Here is a 16,901-nt window from a genome sequence, read left to right as displayed (position 1 = left end):
TGCTGGTAAATGGATGGAGCTGGAGAATATCATGCTAAGTGAACTAAGCCAATCCCAGAGAACCAAAGGCCATGCAGGTGCTAATTCACAATGGTTGGGGGTGGGACGCTAGGCAAGAGTAGAGTTACTTTAGATTAGGTAGAGGGAAAGGAAGGGAGAGTGGAATGAAAGACATTATTGCCTAATGTACATGTATGACTGCATGATTGATTCTACAACATGTACAATCAGAAAAATGAGAAGATATGCCCCATTTGTGTATGGTATATCAAAGTGCATAAATGCATTCTACTGTCATGCATAACTATTTTAAAAAAATAAAAAATAAAAAAAAATTGCTCACTGACATTATTATTATCTTGATAGTTACTATAGGCCTGACAAAGGCTCTCTAGGATTCAATGAGACATCAACCTATTACAGGCAAGATGGGAAAATGGGGTCTGAATTAAAGCACAACTGGGTGGATTCCCAACTAGAAGGAGGGTTTCTCAGGGTGCGCCACAGGACTCTTCCCTCACTTTACCCCAAGATTACACTATGGGCTCAAAGTGAAGAGAGGAATTTTCCACCATCATGCCCACAGGCCTTGACTAGGGCAGCTCCTCTTGGGAGCTGTGTGTTCCTTGCATGGGCCTGGATATTCTTTCGGTTGGGATCCATCATATATCTCCTGTACCCCTCAGCTCAGTGTGCAGCTAATAATAGATGCTCAGTAATACACATGTGTACACACGTATACACTCATAACCATATTTCTCAAATGTATGAACACTTCCCAGCTTAGGTGGACAGGTGGGGTTAGAGGAGGGATGACTAATGCTTCGGAGATGAGAATTGAGATTTACAAAGATCTGCAGAGGCTGGAAGATGGCAAGGAATCAGCAAAATGAGACCCAATAGAGATTTGTTCATTCAACAAGTTTTTATTGAGCACCTACTGGACACAAGGCAATTAGAGAATACAGAAGTGAGCCAAAGAGACAAAGTCCTTGCCCTTAAGGAGTTCACAGTCTAGAGCAGGGAGACTGATCAACAAAATGAATCCTAAAATTCAGGGCATCTTAGGAAGGGATAGGTGTTAAGTAGAAAGAAATAAAGCCCGGAAGGGCCTAAGAAGTGGCAGAGGAGAGATGGCCTTAGTTGCAGTATTGGTGGAGGGCAGTCAGAGATGAGGGAGGCAAGGGAGCAGCCTGTGTGGGTAGCTGGGAGGAGCTACCATAGCAAGAACAAAGGCCCTGAGGCAGAGTGTTCCTGGAATATTCAAGAATAAATGAAGGAGTGAACTAGGTTAGGCCTTCTTCATGCTCTGCACTTTTCTCTCCTTATCATAATTACAATTGAAGACTTGCCTAATTACCTATTTCATATGTTTCCTCATCAGACTCCCAGGTTCCTTGGTGCAGGGGCTGAGCCTGGGTCTCTGCTAAATTTCTAATTTTCAGCGCAGCACCCTTCACATAGTGGGTGCCCAACTATATTTGATTGACTCAGATATACCAGTGGTATTTGGGCAAAAAAGAAACAAATCTCATGTACAAGCAAGAACAGGTTGAGAACAATTAGACAGAAAGAAGTCAGGGACTTGTAGCTGTGGCCAGGGCCTGTCCTGGAGCAGGGAGCAGCTGGGGGTGGGGGGGCTGCAGAGCAGGGGTGTGGTGGGGGATGGTGAACGGAGAGAAGGGAAGACGAGGAAAGGGAGAACTTCAGCTCTGTTGGTTTTACCATGATTTTGCAGCTTGAGCCATTTGTCATTTCACTGCCGCACGGTTTGGTCTCTCCTGTTCCTTTGTGTGCTAGAAGGAATCACCCAGCCAGTGAGGGGCGCAGTTCAATCTCCAGACTGTTGGGTCTTTCCCTCCTTCACTGCAGGGTCTTTATAAAAAATTTGTTCTTTTTAGACATACATGACAGTAGAGTGTGTTTTGACATATCATACATACACGAGTATAACTCATTCTAATTAGGATCCCATTCTTGTGGTTGTACATGATGTGGAGTTTCACTGTTTGTGTATTCATCTATGTACATAGGAGAGTTTTTGTCCAAATTCATTCTACTGCCTTTCCCATTCCCATCCCCCTCCCTTCTCTTCATTCCGCTTTGTTTAATCCAGTAAACTTCTATCCTTCTCTTCCCTACCCTCTCTAATTATGGGTTAGCATCCATAGATCAGAGAGAACATTCAGACTTTTTTTTTTTTTGGGGGGGGGATTGGCTTATTTCACTTAGCATGATAGTCTCACATTTACCAGCAAATGCCCTAATTCCATTCTTCTTTATGGCCTGAGTAATATTCCATTATGTATATGTATCACATTTTCTTTTTCCATTCATCTACTGGAGGATACTAGGTTGGTTCCATAGTTTGGCTGTTGCGAATTGAGCTGCTATAAACATTGATGTGGCTGTGTCCCTGTAGTATGCTGATTTAAAATCCTTTGGTTATATACCAAAGAGTGGGATAACTGGGTCAAATGGTGGTTCCATTCCAAGTTTCCTGAGGGATCTCTACAGTGGTTGCAACTACATGATCTTTTAAACTAATTTATTTCCACAGGGGAGGTATCTGGTATGGTAGCATTTGCAAATCTGGGGATTCAAGAAGGTCTCTTGGTATGATTGTCAATGGTTCAGAATTCATCTCTTGAAACAAATCTTACTGATGCCTAGTGTGTTTCAGACCCTGAGTGGGACAGAGTGGTAGACTGGACTCTGTAGTTATGATCTAGTGTCCTGTGGTATTCTCACAAAAATTTGAAGGGTAGGTATGAGGAAGAGGGAGGAGGTTCATTGTGGGCTGCTCTGTGGGGTTATGATCTGAGCTGGGTGGGGGTGATGGCTCCAGCCTGAGTCTCTGTGTAGTGGCCTTGAGCAAGTGCCTTAGATCCCAGAGTGAGGGCTAAAGCAGATTTAGAGGTCATCTGAGGAAACTTGAAGTCTACCCAAGGACACGCAGTCTCCGTCCCTCACCCCTCACCTTCTGGGGCCTCAGAGTCCTTAAGTATAAAACAAAAACATTGGCTCAGATGACACTGAAGCTCCCTTCCGGTTCGAATATCCAGTAATATTACAGATATGGGGAAGTTCCGTGGAGGTGGGTTTGGTCCCATGCCAAGTATGACTTCTGTCTTTCTCTCTGAACTCGGAGAAGGCAGGGTGGTAGAGTTTAGTTCATGCAGCCCTTTCCCAAGCACATTCCAGACCCAGAGGGCAGGTCCCCAACTTGCCTCTGGAAAGCAGTCCCCAGGGGTAGGGTTCGGAGCTGGGTCCTCAGTGGAATCCAAGCCATTACCAGCTCTCCCTTTTTGACTCTGGGGCAGCTTCATGCAGTTTTCTCCCTGGGGGTGCTCACCACCCCCTGGATCCTTCCTGTCTCTCTTCTTCTTTATCTGACCCCTCATTCCTTGGACTGCTCTGCTCTCACCAGCCCTTTGTTCCCCTTCAGTGTCATCCAGGGGATCTGGGGAAAGAGGAAGGGGCTTCAGACACATCCATAGTCCTTGGGCCTCAGGCTGGAGCATCTGCAGGATTGACTTCCTCATAACATCTCTCTTGATCGTCCAGTGTGCTGAGTCTCTGTCTGTCCTGACTTTGAGTTGCATTATCAAACTTTGAGTTGCATTTTCATTCTTTAGAATGCACCAGGTTCTAGAACAGGGAGGAATAGCCCTCTCGCCATGTAAGGAAATTGTAGACATTCCTAAGAATCAGGGCCATCCAGTTATTTTGGCTGGCAGGGAGAAGCCTCAGTGCAGCAGCTGGGTGCCCTCCCCTGGGAATCCTGCCTGGGGTGGGAGGTGAAGCCCGTGTGCTTCTCCGCTGGCCAATCTCTCTGCTCTGAGACAGAGTCTATCCTGTGAGGAACCCCACATCAGCTGTTTCTGCTCCTGGTCCTCCAAGAATAGCCTTCTAAATGCTCATTTTATTTTGGAGACGGGGTGCCTCTGATGTGTATCCTGGATGTGCAGAGCCAGCTTCAGGTGGATGGGCCTGGCATCGTGCTTGTGGGAGGGACAGGGACACAGGCTGGGCTCAGAAGCACGGATCCAGGCCATCCTGGCTGGAGCTACCTGCTTGAGCGGGTGGTGCCTCATGGATGATTACTGGGTTGGGAAAGAGGAGGGACTGGGACACCCTGCTTTTCTGTCATTTCCAAATCCTGAAGTGTCTTTGAGCTCATGATGGCATCTCTACCTCTGTTCACCTCCTGGCTCCACTGTGCCTTCCTCCTAGGCCTCCTTAAGCTACAGCTTCCTTTTAGAAGCTGCATTCTCCTGTGCTGGCCTCCCCAGGGCACTCTCATGCCTCATCTGACCCCCTCTTCCTTCCTCTCCTTCCCCTTCTCTTCCAGGAAGCCTTCCTTGAATGGCCTCTGTGCCTTTGCTTGGGGACGTCCCTCCCCATCCTCAGCACTGTATTCCAGGTCCACAGCTGCTTCCTTGACTTTAGGGCAGGCCAGTCTGTCCCATCCGCCCAGGGGCTCCCAGGGTAGGGCCTGGGTCTCCTTCTTCCTTGAGTTCTGCACGTGCGAAACATCTATTCTCCAGGTGTGTCAGAGTAGGTCAGCTGGAGCCAAGTGACAGACACAGTCAGGCAGAGAGCATCTTGCTCTCCAAGGCCCAGCCCAGGTACGGGAGGGGATAAAAGTCTCGTGCCAGGGCCCTAGGGCAGAAACACACACACCTTGACCATCTGTCTGTCTGTCTGCCTCTGTGCGACTGTCTCTGCCATGTCTCTTTCCCCGTGCAGGGCCAAGAGGGGCTTCAGCGCTCACTCGGCCTGTTCTGCTCTCTCAGGGGGTTGCAGCAAGGGCAGCTTCAGCAGCAGGAGCCTCAGTTCCTTTGGCGGCTGCCGAGGGGCCTCTCGTGGGAGGGCCTGGGGGTCGAGGGGAAGGCAGGGGGTGTGGTTTGGGCAGGGGAGTGGGGGGCCTGGGCCTTCCCTGTGCCCTCCTGGGGGCATCCAAGAAGTGACCATCGACAAGAATCTGCTGACCCCACTGAAGATTGAGATTGACTCCCAGTTCCAGGTGGTGAGGACGCAGGAGACCCAAGAGATCAGGACCCTCAACAACCAGTTTGCTTCCTTCATTGACAAGGTGAGGGTCAACTCGAACTGTCTTCCCCCCTCCCTCAGAGGAGCTGCTCTTGATGGACTGAGACTGGGGAAATCAGACCTTTTTCTATCACTTTTCTAGTCAATTCCACAACAAGGAAGTCCCCCTGTGGCCTGGTTCTGCTGAGGCCCTGTTTTCCATGGCTGGGGTTCAGGGACAGGAAATAGCCAGCCTGCTGGGAAGACCCTTCCCTGTTAGACTGTCCAATCATTTTGATGTATCCAGGCTCTGATGAAAGGCCACCAGGCTTGGAAGGCAGACACAGGGTGCTGACAGGAAGGCCTCTGAAGCTTTACTTTCCAGAGGTTGCCTGAGGAGTCCCACGGGAGCCTCAGGGACCCCATGCTTGGGTTGCAGGTGCGGTTCCTGGAGCAGCAGAACAAGGTCCTAGAGACCAAGTGGCACTTGCTGCAGCAGTTGGAGGTGAGTGACAGCCCCCGGGGCCTGGAGCCTGTCTTTGAGGACTACCTGGCACATCTCAGGAGGCAGCTGGAGCAGCTGCAGAGAGAAAGAGGGGCTCTGGATGCCGAGCTGAAGGCCTGCCAGGACCAGGAGGAGGAGCATAAGGCCAAGTAGGTACTGACGTCGCCCCCTGGGGTCTGCGAGGAGAGGACCCGAGGGGTCTGTAGCCTGTGCCTAGAGGACATGACTGTCCTCCCTCTTCTGCTCTGCGTTCCCTTTTCCCTAACTCATAAGGGCCCCACCTGCTACAGGGAGTGGAGACCCCACAGCCCCCACCTCCACCCAGGTTTGGAGAGACTCAGAGGAAGGTCAGGGTGATCTGTTTCCGCTGGGTCCAGGCCCATTTCCTCTAGGCCCCAGCTGTGAGGGCCCATGTTTCTGGGATGGGAAGAGCTATTTAAACAATGCCTCAGTAGGATTTTTTTTTTTTTCAAAAGAAATTCCTGTTTAGCAGGCTGTGGGCTAAAGTGACTCAGATGTTCTCTGTCTCAGGGGTGGAAGGAAATCAATTTATTGGGATTATCCCCAGGCCCAGGGCATGATTCACAGTCGGGCTGTGGTTCTGGGCTCCCAGATAGGTCACCTGGTGGTGAGGAGCACCACCATTGACTGGCAGGAGGCATGGGTGGAGAGACTGTGACAAGGACTAGCTGTGTGGCCTTGGCAAGCCATATACCTCTCTCAGCCTCATTTTTCATATCCATGCACTGGAAAAAGTTTATCCACCTTTCTTACCTCCCAGAGCTATTGGGAGTGGGCTCTAAGGAGGAGGAAGAAGGGCTGGAAGGAGCCCAGGACTGGGCAAGGGGACCTGGATTCTAGATCTGCTATGGCAGGCTCATCATCAGTGGGACCCTGGCTAAGTCTTTTCCCCCTGATAAACCCAAGCAGCCTATTGCAGGTGATGGTGTGAATAATAACTGAGAACAGGCACTTGAATGTGCCCCAGGAACTGTGAAGTAATGTGGCCTGTTGTCACAGGGACATGAGCTGGAAGAGTGGCACAGGAACATAGCTAGGATGTGACAGAGCCTCCTGGCAGGAAAGCAGAGAAGGGGGCTGGTCACTGGTTCTGCTTTGGACCATCTAAAGCAGGGGAGCCCTCCTCAGGGAGTGCATGCTGGGAGGCAGGGCCCTGGGCTCTGGCCTGGCACCTGACTGTCCTTCTCTACCTGGCAGATATGAGGAGGAGGCCCGCAAGCATGCCACCGTGGAGAATGACTTCATGGTCCTCAAGAAGGTGAGGGGGTGTCAAGAGCTCCACTCAGACCCTGAGCCCTACTGTGCATGGAGCCTGCTCCTACACTGGGAAGCAGAGGGTGGAAGTCCTGAGTGAGGACACCACCCACCCTACCTGCAGACCCCCCACTCCCTGGGAAAAGGGACTCCAAGACAAGATCCAATTGAAGCCCTAAGTGATGAGCTCTGGGTGTCAGTGAAAGAGTGGGTGGGGAAGGAGTGGAGTTAATCAAGGAAGCTTCCAGAAGGCAGCATGGGCCAGAGTAGGGCAAAGAAGAGAGCGGGCCAGGATGGGGCTGGAGGAGGAAGCAAGAAGCATCTGGAAAGTGGCTTTGGGCAGTGGGTGCCCAGAATTCTAAGCCAGTGTAAAGTTCACAAAGAGAAAGTAAGAGATGCGTGATTTCTGTCTTCCTGTCTCCAGGACGTGGATGGGGTTTTCCTGAGCAAGATGGAGTTGGAAGGCCAGCTGGAAGTTCTGAGAGAATACGTCTGCTTCTTGAAGCATCTGTATGAAGAGGTGAGGATCTGCCAAGGGCAGGTGGGAGCGATAAAGGGGACAGGGTGGGCAGGCTCCCTGTGGCCATGTGGGGAGTGACCAGGAGGAGAAGCCATTTAGGGTGGCTTAGATTTGTGGTTACTCAGTCATTCTACAATCAGTTATTGAAAACTTTTACTATGTGGATTGCTAGGTACCAGGGGTACATCAATGAATAACCAGACAAAACCCACAAAGCTTGTTTTCTTTTGGAAGACAGATGTAAGCACTAGGCTTGTAAATAATTGTGCAGTATGACAGAAAGTGACAAACGCAATGGAGAATAGAGAAAGGAGGGTTGGGAATGTGGGGCAGATGGTGATTTCAAATAGCCCTCATAAGGAGGTAAAGTTAGAGTGAAGGTTTGAAGGAGGTGAAGAAGTTCATGAAGGAGGGTTTCTGGGATTGTGGGCAAAGGTTTCAGCCCATAGCCTGGTGTGCTATGTCACATGGCCCCTGCAAGGGGGGCATGGGCTGGAGAGAAGTAGGAGCATGTGGGCAGGACAGTGATAAAGGGCAGAGGAGGTGACTTTGGGTCTTGAACACCATTTCCTTTAATGGTCAAGCTTCAAGGGTTACTAGAGACCATCCATCCTATGGCCTTATTTTCAAGAGGGAAGAAAGACTGAGGCCCTCAGAGGGCAGGACATATGCAAGGCCACTAAGATTGAGTGAGGATGGCCAGTTGACAAAATGTGGGAAGAAACTCAGGCCTCCTCCCCCACATGGGGTTCCAGGGGAGAGGGAACTGGTGGCCACTGAGTCAGTCCTCCCTGTAGGAGCTGGGCCAGCTGCAGATCCAGGCAAGTGACACATCTGTGGTTCTGTCCATGGACAACAATCGCTGCCTGGACTTCAATGACATCATTGCCGAGGTCCGCGCCCGGTACGAGGAGATCACCCAGAACAGCAAGGCTGAGGTTGAGACTCTGTATCAGACCAAGGTGCTGGGGCCAGGGGGATGGCATGATGCTGGAAATGGCTGGGTCTCCATGTCTGCTCCCTAGGGTGGTCACCCATCTCAGTTCCATTGGGGCAGTTCTGATAACCTCCTTGAAGGTCCAGGGTTGGGTGGGCAGGAGCATATCCTCTGCAAGGCAATTGTGGGAGACAAGCTTGGGCTTCCGTAGGCACAACTGCTATGTCCTGGTCTCAAGCAGTGAACCCACATCTGGAAGATGAGGATGTGAACAGACATCTCCAAAGGCTGGGAGGTGGGGTTTAGGGGGTTGGGGTTAAGGGGGCGGTCTGCTCAACCACTGGTGTCTCCCCTCTTCCCCTCAGTACCAGGAGCTTCAGGCATCGGCCCAGCTTCATGGGGACAGCATGAAGGAAACCAAGGTCCAGATGTCCCAGCTGCAGCAAGCAATCAAGAGGCTGCAGAGTCAGATCGCCAGTCTCAAGGAGCAGGTCAGGCTCCCAGGGCCTTGGCTCACTGCTTTGTGCCTTGGCTCTCCCCAGGTCCCAGGCTCTTCCTGGCTAGACTCGTGTGGGTTGTGGGAAGCCTTGGTACCCGGATGGGGCTTAGGGTAATTGGGGTGGAGAGACCCCCACGTATCCTCTGGGATGAATTCTGCCTCCTCTGTGACTTCCAGGCTGTTTGTTGACTTTTTCAGGAAAGAGCCCCTGCATGCAAAAACCCCAGGGGGACTGTTACCATATCCAGGTGGACATCTTGCTTTTGGCTTCTGAATCTCTTTTCCCATCTCTTCTTTTGACTTTTACTCCTCAAACCAAGCAGGGACTTATGGTCAACCACTGAATTTCCTGGTCCCCTTTTGGGGACAGTGAGAGCCCAGAGACAGGCAAGATGGGTGATGGTCAGGTGGGGGCTGAGCCCTCCTTAGTCAGGGGCCTCACAAGCTTCTGAGGGGAGGAGGGCAGGGTATGGGGAAGGCTGCGGTGCCCTGCTCCTTGCAGAGAGCTCACTCTTAGCTGGGAAGGGTTATGATTTAAAAAGCACTCAAGTCTTTGCACTTGTATTTCCCAAAGCCAAAGAATACATTTTGGGACCCACAGAGGGTGGTGAGCAGAAGCCAGAGGCAGGTGGATTCTCTAAGCAGGGCAGTTTGATGATCAAGTCACACTCCCAGGCAGGTTCCCCCGGGGCCAGTTCTTGGAGCATTGGCAGGCCACTTACTTCATCCCAAACATCCTCACAGCTGTCTTCTGGAATGAGATGAGGTTGAGAGGCATAGGACAGGTCCTAGTGCTCAATTTGTTGCTTCCATGTTTTCCCAAAGGACTTGGACCCTTGCTGTGGAATCCCCTGGGGTATCTATATGACACAGATTCCAGGCTCCCAGGCAGACCTGGGGAATCAGAATCTCCAAGCGTGAGGTCCAGACCCCTGCTTTTTAATCAAGTCCACCACTGATTCTGAAGCCAGAGGTCTTTCCAGGGCCAGCCCTGAGGAGTGTCTAGCAGGGGCTCAGGCCTGGAAATCATGGCTCCTCATGCAAAGGCATGAGCATTTCTTGAGAGTTCCCTCTTGGGGATCAAGTGCCCTTTTCCTTTTTCTATGCAAGCCTAATGGCCTCGGTGCTCTTGTGCTAGGTCCCAGGTGCTGGATGCCAGTTGCCCTAGGTTGGCACTGGGTCCCCACTCTGCTACCCTTTACCTTTCTGAGTCTCAGCTTCTTCAGGGATAGAGTGGAGATGACGTTCCCATGGTGGTCCCTGTTGGGGGTGGAACAGTGCCTTTAGGGAACCCCTTCCTTCTTAGTTGGATGGGAGGCTGAGGAGTCAGGGAGCCTGTCCTTCCTTGGGTCCCCTACTAATTGGAAAACACATGCAGAGGCTGCTTCTCAGATGGAAACTCAGGGCAAAGGGTTTGACAGAACACTGTAACAGGGCTGTCCCCAGCCACTTATGAACCCTGGCTGCCCTCAAGATGAGACCTGAGGATAAGGGCCCATACAGGACAGGAGCCCTTTACATGGTTGGGGGGGAAATAAATGGGAAGGATCTCTTGAGCTCAAGGGAGTAGTATTAGTTTCCTAGGCAGCTGCACAAATTGTCACAAACTTGGCAGCTTAAAGCAACATAAATTTATTCTTTTGCAGTTCTGGGGCCTCTAAGTTTGAAATCATGGTGATTTATTAAGGTTCTGCTGGGGATGGAGAGGTCCTTTCTAGCTTTTTGTGGCTCCAGGGATTCTTTAACTTTCCTTTTTTTTTTTAAAGCCAGGGATTGAACCCAGGGGCGCTTAACCATTGAGCCACATCCCTAGCCCCCACCCTTTTTTTTTTTTTCTTAATTTGAGACAGGGTCTCACTAACTTGCTTAGGGCCTCTCTAGGTTGCTGAGGCTGGCCTTGTACTTGTGATTCTCCTGCCTCAGCCTCCCAAGTCACTGGGATTACAGGTGTGCACCACGGCGCCTGGCTACTTTCCATGTTTTATTGCTGCATAATTCTGATCTCTGTGTCTGTTTCAACACAGCCTCTTCTCTGTGTCTGTATTTATGTCCTCTCCTCTTCTGATAAGGACACCAGCCACTGTTTTAGTTATTACCTTAGATACAGTATGATATCATCATGAGATCCTAACTCATTAAATCAGGAAAGACTGTATTTCCAAATAAGTCATATCCTGAGGTTCTGGAAGCAGGAAAAAATTGGGGGACTCTATTGCACTCCCTGCAGGAACTAAGAAAGCATTGGAGGCTATACTGTTCCTTATGGGGAGTGGGGCAGTCATGGATAATTTTGAGCTCACGAGGCTGATGTTCCTCCAGCTCTATCCACAGTGGGTTCTTTGGGATGCTGTGTTGGACTTACAGCTACTTTCTCTCTCATTTCTACTGCCTTCTAGAATGCCAACCTGCAATCAGCCATTGCTGACGCTGAGCACCGTGGGGAGCTGGCCTTGAAGGATGCTCAGGCCAAGCTGGACGAGCTGGAGGGTGCTCTGAGAACGGCCAAGCAGGACATGGCCCGGCTGCTGCGGGAGTACCAGGAACTCATGAGCACAAAACTGGCTCTGGACGTGGAGATCGCCACCTACCACAGGCTGCTGGAGGGAGAGGAGTACTGGTGGGGCAGCTTGAAGGGACCTGGGAATATGTGATAGGGTGGAGGAGGAGGATGGAATGCCAACAAAATGCTCTCCTTGCTAAAGGGAATTCTGAGGCCGGGTACAGTGTAGCATGCTTGTCATCCCAGCAACTTGGGAGGCTGAGGCAGGAGGATTGCAAGTTTGAGGCCAGCCTTGGCAATTTAGCAAAGTCCTAAACAACTTAGTGAGATCCTGTCTCAAAATAAAAAATAAAAAAGCCTGGGGATGGGCTCAGTGGTAAAGTGTCTGGGGGTTTAATCTCCAGTATTAAAAAAGGAGGGGTAGATTATGAAAGATTTCTTGACACTGTGAGTTGCTAAGAGCAACTGACTCTGCTGGGAGGGATTTTAAATTGGGGACTGGATTTTGTATGCTGAGAGGATAGGTGAGCTTCTCCTAGAGGCTTAACACCTGGGGATGCATTCTTTGCAGATTTTCTTAGCATTTCTTCCTTTTGTTTTCCCCCCCATGCCCAGGATGTCAGGGGAATGCAGCAACCAGGTCACTATCTGTGAGTATCTGGGGACTTTGAGAGTGGTATTCCCATGGGGCACTGATGACCCTGCTTTTGACCCTGGTACATTTCTTGGCAGCGACTGTGGGAGGCAGTGCCGTGGTGTCTGGAGGAGTTGGTGATGGCCAGGTGGGCACTTGTGGACTCAGAGGACCCGGAGGCGGGAGAGGCAGCTTTGGGTCCGGCTGTTCCAGCATTGTGACAGGAGGCTTCAGTGCCAACTGGGGCTCTGGACAGGGACCTGCTTTGGGTTCCTGCTCTGTGTCCGGCTCTGGCTTTGGTTCTGGCTCTGGCTCCTGCTCTAGCCGCGGTACCATCCTGAAGAAAACGGTAGAGTCAAGTGTGAAGACGTCCATCACATACTGAGTGACACAGCTCCTCCCTCCTGAACCTATCAGCTCCCATCTCATCCCCCAGCTCTGCATGGTCAACTCCATGTTCACTGCCTGCAGCTCAAACCAGCCTATGCGGGTTTGAAGACAGTCAATAAAGTCCCACCCACCTGCTGTTCTGAGTGCTCAGCCTGGCTGGCCTTGCTCTGCATACTTATTTACATCTCATTTGCATGCTGCCCATCCCAAGTCACAGTGCCCTGTGCCTGGTCCTCCAGCCAGCTGACCATATTCTCTCCTTTCTCCGTGGCCTTCAGGCTGAGCGGGAAAATCTCCCGGCTGGGCTTGACCAGGCTACATCTCCATTCCAAAGCTTGTCTTTTAGCAGGAGAGGGGAGGCCTGAGACCCACTCACCAGACACTGGAGGTTGGAACCAAGAGTGCTCTCTCTTGTCCTCTTTACCCACCTACTGCAAGCCCCCTCTAGGCCTCTGTGAAATGGCACAGAATCCAGTTCTCCCTGGTGTATCTTCTTTTATCTCTCCCCTGATTTCTCATCTCCCTCTCTTCTTCCCCCCAATTTGACACAGGGCAAACAATACTTAAGGTGCTGCCATGGGACTGGGGCTACTCTGGCAAGCACTGGGTACTGTGTTTTTCCCTACTTCTGGATATCCAGCATAATCCCTCCCACCTCCGACAGCCAGATCTTCATTCTCAGAGCCCTTGGCTTCAGGGTCAGAGGGCAGGCCTCCTGTGACTAATTCAGATCTCCTGTGCTGGGAAATGAGGACGTGTGGAAAGTCCTTTTGTGTCCCGTCTTTTCTTCCAGTCCCCTCCCAGTGATGCCCCCACCCCCCACACCAGGTCTAAGCAGGGTGGCAAGCCTGATTCTCTCATCTCTGATCTTAACTTGGCCTTTGCCCTCCCGGACAGGAATGCCCAGGCAGGTCAATAATTGAACACAGATGCTAAGTAACAGCCTCACATATGGGTTCAAGGGCATTTGGGGGAGGCCAGAGGGCAGAGATGAAGTTTTCCTGTGGCAATGTGCAGCTCCTCTGCTACTCTTTCCAGCCATTCATCCCTGCCCCGAACTTGTACACTTCACTCACGATGACATTTCTTTGTCATTCTGGAAGTGAGGATCCGAGAGCTAAGTTGACTTGAATGATAGGATTGCTTATGGAGGTGTGGGTGGGGCTGCCAAGGGATGCCATGGGTCTTTTCATCAAAATGACCCAATATTTCTCCTCCAGGAAATCTTCCTGAATTCCCCTGTGGAACTCTTCCTGTCCCCAACACATTCAGGCTGCACCTGCTGCTGTCCTGAGCTCTGTGTCTGTCTGGTTAGTTGGGGACTCAGCTTCTCTGTTGGCCTGGGACCTCTGGGAAGCTTCTTCTGCCCCTAGGAAGGGGATCTCAGCTTAGCTCCCGCCTGGGGCTCTGTTGGGGACCAGGGGCTGAAACTATGCCCCTACCCTCTCTCTAGGCTTCCATCCCATCCTCAAGCCTGTCTGAACATGAAGCTGAAAACCTCCCCTGCTTTCCTCTTTCAGGAAGCTCTGCTGGAAGCTGGGAGTGTGGGAGGCAGGGCTGGGGCTAGCAGAGGCTGGGAGGACGTTTCTCTACCTCCCCTGGCAGTCAGGTGGCTTCTGCCATTGCTCCTGCCCCTTGTTCCCTTTCAGACCAAAGTGGGAACCTGGCTCATCTGTCAACTCCATACCTGTGCCGTGGGGCATCACACCACTCCTCGCCCTGCATTAGGGGGAGGGAAGCCCTTTCTTTAGCTTCGTGGATCTCTCCATTAAAATGACCCAAGCTTCGTGTGAGGGAGGCATGAAGGGGTGAGACCATGACTCTGTAGCTGGACCTGGAGAACCAGGGGGTCGGAGACAAGCACCAGCTGGAAGCTGGGAAGCCTCTACCACCCCTAAGCCAGGGTGCTCAACCACCCCAGATTGTCTAGTACGGAGGGGACGTGCAGTACTGAACCTGGCACGGTCCTGGGAAAATCAAAAGGAGGTGGTTGCCCTGTGTGGAGCTGAAGGGACAAGAGAAGACAGATACAGAGTTGCAGGAAATGAGAGGGGATCTCTGGAAGCCGTAATCCCAGAGGGGAAGGAAGGAGGAAGGGGGGAATAGCACCTGCCCTCTCTCTCTCCCTCCTTCCCGTTTCCTCTCCCTTTGGTCAACTCCACTGGAGGGCAAAGAGCAGGGGAGCATCCCACAGCAGGAGAGGAGGGTAGAGAATAGCTCCGGGGTGGGAAGGAAGCGAATGGAGCATAACTAGTATAGAGAATAACCATGCTATCCCACAGGAAATGCTTAGGCCACTTTGGGTCATGTAGCAAGTGCTTAATAAATGCGGACTACAATGATTATTACTAGATTAGTAGAAAGTTCTACTTCTCCCTGGGGACTCCTCACTCCTGTGTCTTCCCTATTGCTCAGCACCCCCGGCCCACACTAGGGTCTCAGTTGCTGTGAGCAGGTGTTTTGCTGCATTCCTTTGGCAGCAGCAATAGTAGCATGGAATCTGTTTTTGCCTCCTGATGGCTGGGAAGGACTTTGGGCAGTGAGTGCCTTGGTCTCCGGACCTAGAGCACCTTGGTAACAAGCAGCTCTCTCTTATGGAGAAATGGAGGGGAGGAAGGTGCTCTTCCCTGGGCTTGTTAAATAATATTTGTGGGAGGCCATTGATTTGAAAGAGACCAGCCCAATATGGAGTTTAATTACCATATATGACCTCTAGTTAATTGTGGGGGGCACTCTAAATGATTAACCATTTAAGCCGGAGCCAGTTAAGCTGTCTTTACAGTGCCCTTCCGTTTCCTGTAAGTGCTGTTGGCTCACGTCAGTGGTCGGAGTTCTCTGAAGCTGCTTTGGTTCTGAGGTCTGTCCAATTCACTGGTTGGGTTTTTTTTTTGTTTGTTTGTTTGGTTTTACTTTGTTCTGTTTATGACTGCTCAAATAAATTCTACTAATCTTAAAAGTCTGAGTTTTTCTTTTTAAGAGGGAGCAGAAGGAAGGTGTGGGTGAGGATGTCTGAAAGTAGAGTGGGGGGTGGTGCTGGGGAAGGCAGAGGGGCTGCCCACTCCTCTGTCTGGTCTGGCCCATGCATGGCTCTGCTTGGGTGTGCGGGAGGCTGTCTCCTGAGCAGCTGTGTGCTCCGTGAGAGTGGGCCAGGGTGGCCTGTGCACCTGTCACTAGCTTCCAGCTCAAAACCTGGCACAGACGGCGTGCGTGGTACGGCTGTGAATGAGTTGCGTGAGTGAGTGTTTCTCTGGGTGGGGTGTATTTGGAGTGAATGTCAGTCTCTGGGGTGGGGTATATTTGTGTTTACGACCCGACTCCCACTCCCACCACCCCAGCAACATGGTGACTCAGAGGACTGACATCACTCCCTCTCCAGGGGGCTGGCAGCCGCATCCTGGAGGCTAGGCTGGTTCACGACTGTGTTCCCTCCCACGCTGCGCTGCGTGCGCAGGGAGAGATAAGGGAGGCTGAGAAAGTGATCCCAGCCTGGGGAAAGGAGTCAAAGGCCGGTGGGAAGAGATGGTTCAGTCTAGGGCTCACAGGCCATCATTTTCCCAAAGGATTTCTGTGGGCCATGCTTATAGGCCAAAGAGATGAGGCCCAGAGAGGTTGAGAGTTGCCTGAGGACACAGAGCTAGTGGGCATTTGTCTTTAAGCCCTGCTCCTGTAAATGTCTGACATCCTCACTCCAAGCAGGCAAGACAGTCTCTCAGGCATTAGGGACTAGTCTTGTGGGTGCCTTACCTCACTCCTCGTGGGAGCTGCACTTGACTTCTTCAAACAATAGGGAGCCCTTATGGTCCTCCAGGGAGCTCCTTGGGGCCTGGAGGGCTCTTTCTCTCCATCTACCTTCCGTTGGGGAATGGAGAATGCCTCTTCCGTTGGGGTCCCATGCCTCTCTTTTGGGGTCTCGGGGAGCCAAGCTGGCTGAGCCTCCCAGCTATAGCCCAGTGGGGTGTGAGGACTCTCCTCTTCTTCCTTTTTCATTGCTGAAAGCTGAAGGGGGCGAGGAGAGCCACCAAATCACCTCCTCAATCAGCCCACAGTCCTAACATTTGGAGTCTCCCTGGCTTTGCTTGGGGCTGGATTTGGTTTGAGTTGCCTGAGGTGGGTAGGGAGCAAGGGATTATGTGATTTTTAATGTTTTTCAGTGCTATGCAGATGTTTCCACCACTGAGCTACATCCTCAGCTGAAGGACGCCCTTGGCCCCTTCTGAGTCAAGAATTTGGGCTCTTGACGGCCAGGGAAAGAGGGGACTCATGGGGGTGCTGCATAGGCTTTTGGGGGCTTCTGTTGTTCTGGGATCTGTATTTCCACCCATGAAGGGAGGTGTCCCTCACCCACTTTCAGCTCCTTCCAAAGTGGCCGCACCCTTCTAGGGAGATTCCTCCTGCAGAAAGTCAGGGGTTTCAGGTGATGGCAGGAGCTCCTTACCCACATCCAGTCCTCAGGAGAGTGTGCTGTGACCCCAGGCCCCAGGGAGATGCCTGAAGACCCCAGAGCTTTCTACCCCTCATCATGTGCCCACAGCCCATGGGTGGGCAGGGGCCTCTTTATGTCCTTGAATTCACTTTGTTCCACACAGTATCTCTACCCAACAGACATC

General features: G+C 51.6%; 1 protein-coding gene across 1 annotated transcript; it reads left to right on the top strand.

The window, feature by feature from the left end:
* The first annotated feature begins 4,607 nt into the window (after positions 1-4,607).
* Krt78 (keratin 78) lies at positions 4,608-14,519 on the top strand. The gene is made up of 9 exons (XM_015493595.2): positions 4,608-5,098; positions 5,474-5,688; positions 6,758-6,818; positions 7,239-7,334; positions 8,132-8,296; positions 8,637-8,762; positions 11,167-11,387; positions 11,886-11,920; positions 12,003-14,519. The coding sequence occupies exons 1-9, from the start codon at positions 4,733-4,735 to the stop codon at positions 12,287-12,289; spliced, it is 1,572 nt and encodes a 523-aa protein (XP_015349081.1). The 5' UTR covers positions 4,608-4,732; the 3' UTR covers positions 12,290-14,519.
* Positions 14,520-16,901: the final 2,382 nt, after the last annotated feature.

The sequence above is a fragment of the Marmota marmota genome, unplaced genomic scaffold (genome assembly GCF_001458135.2).
Source record: "Marmota marmota marmota unplaced genomic scaffold, marMar, whole genome shotgun sequence".
NCBI classification, from domain to species: Eukaryota; Metazoa; Chordata; class Mammalia; order Rodentia; family Sciuridae; genus Marmota; species Marmota marmota.
The sequence above is the reverse complement of the archived record's forward strand: the minus strand, read 5'-3'. Positions and strand labels throughout refer to the sequence as shown.

Coding starts and splice junctions, on each gene's coding strand:
- Krt78 (XM_015493595.2), top strand. CDS start 4,733: ATGTCTCTTTCCCCGTGCAGGGCCAAGAGGGGCTTCAGCGCTCACTCG. Junction 5,689..6,757: donor GAGGAGGAGCATAAGGCCAA/GTAGGTACTGAC, acceptor TCTACCTGGCAG/ATATGAGGAGGAGGCCCGCA. Junction 8,297..8,636: donor AGACTCTGTATCAGACCAAG/GTGCTGGGGCCA, acceptor TCTTCCCCTCAG/TACCAGGAGCTTCAGGCATC.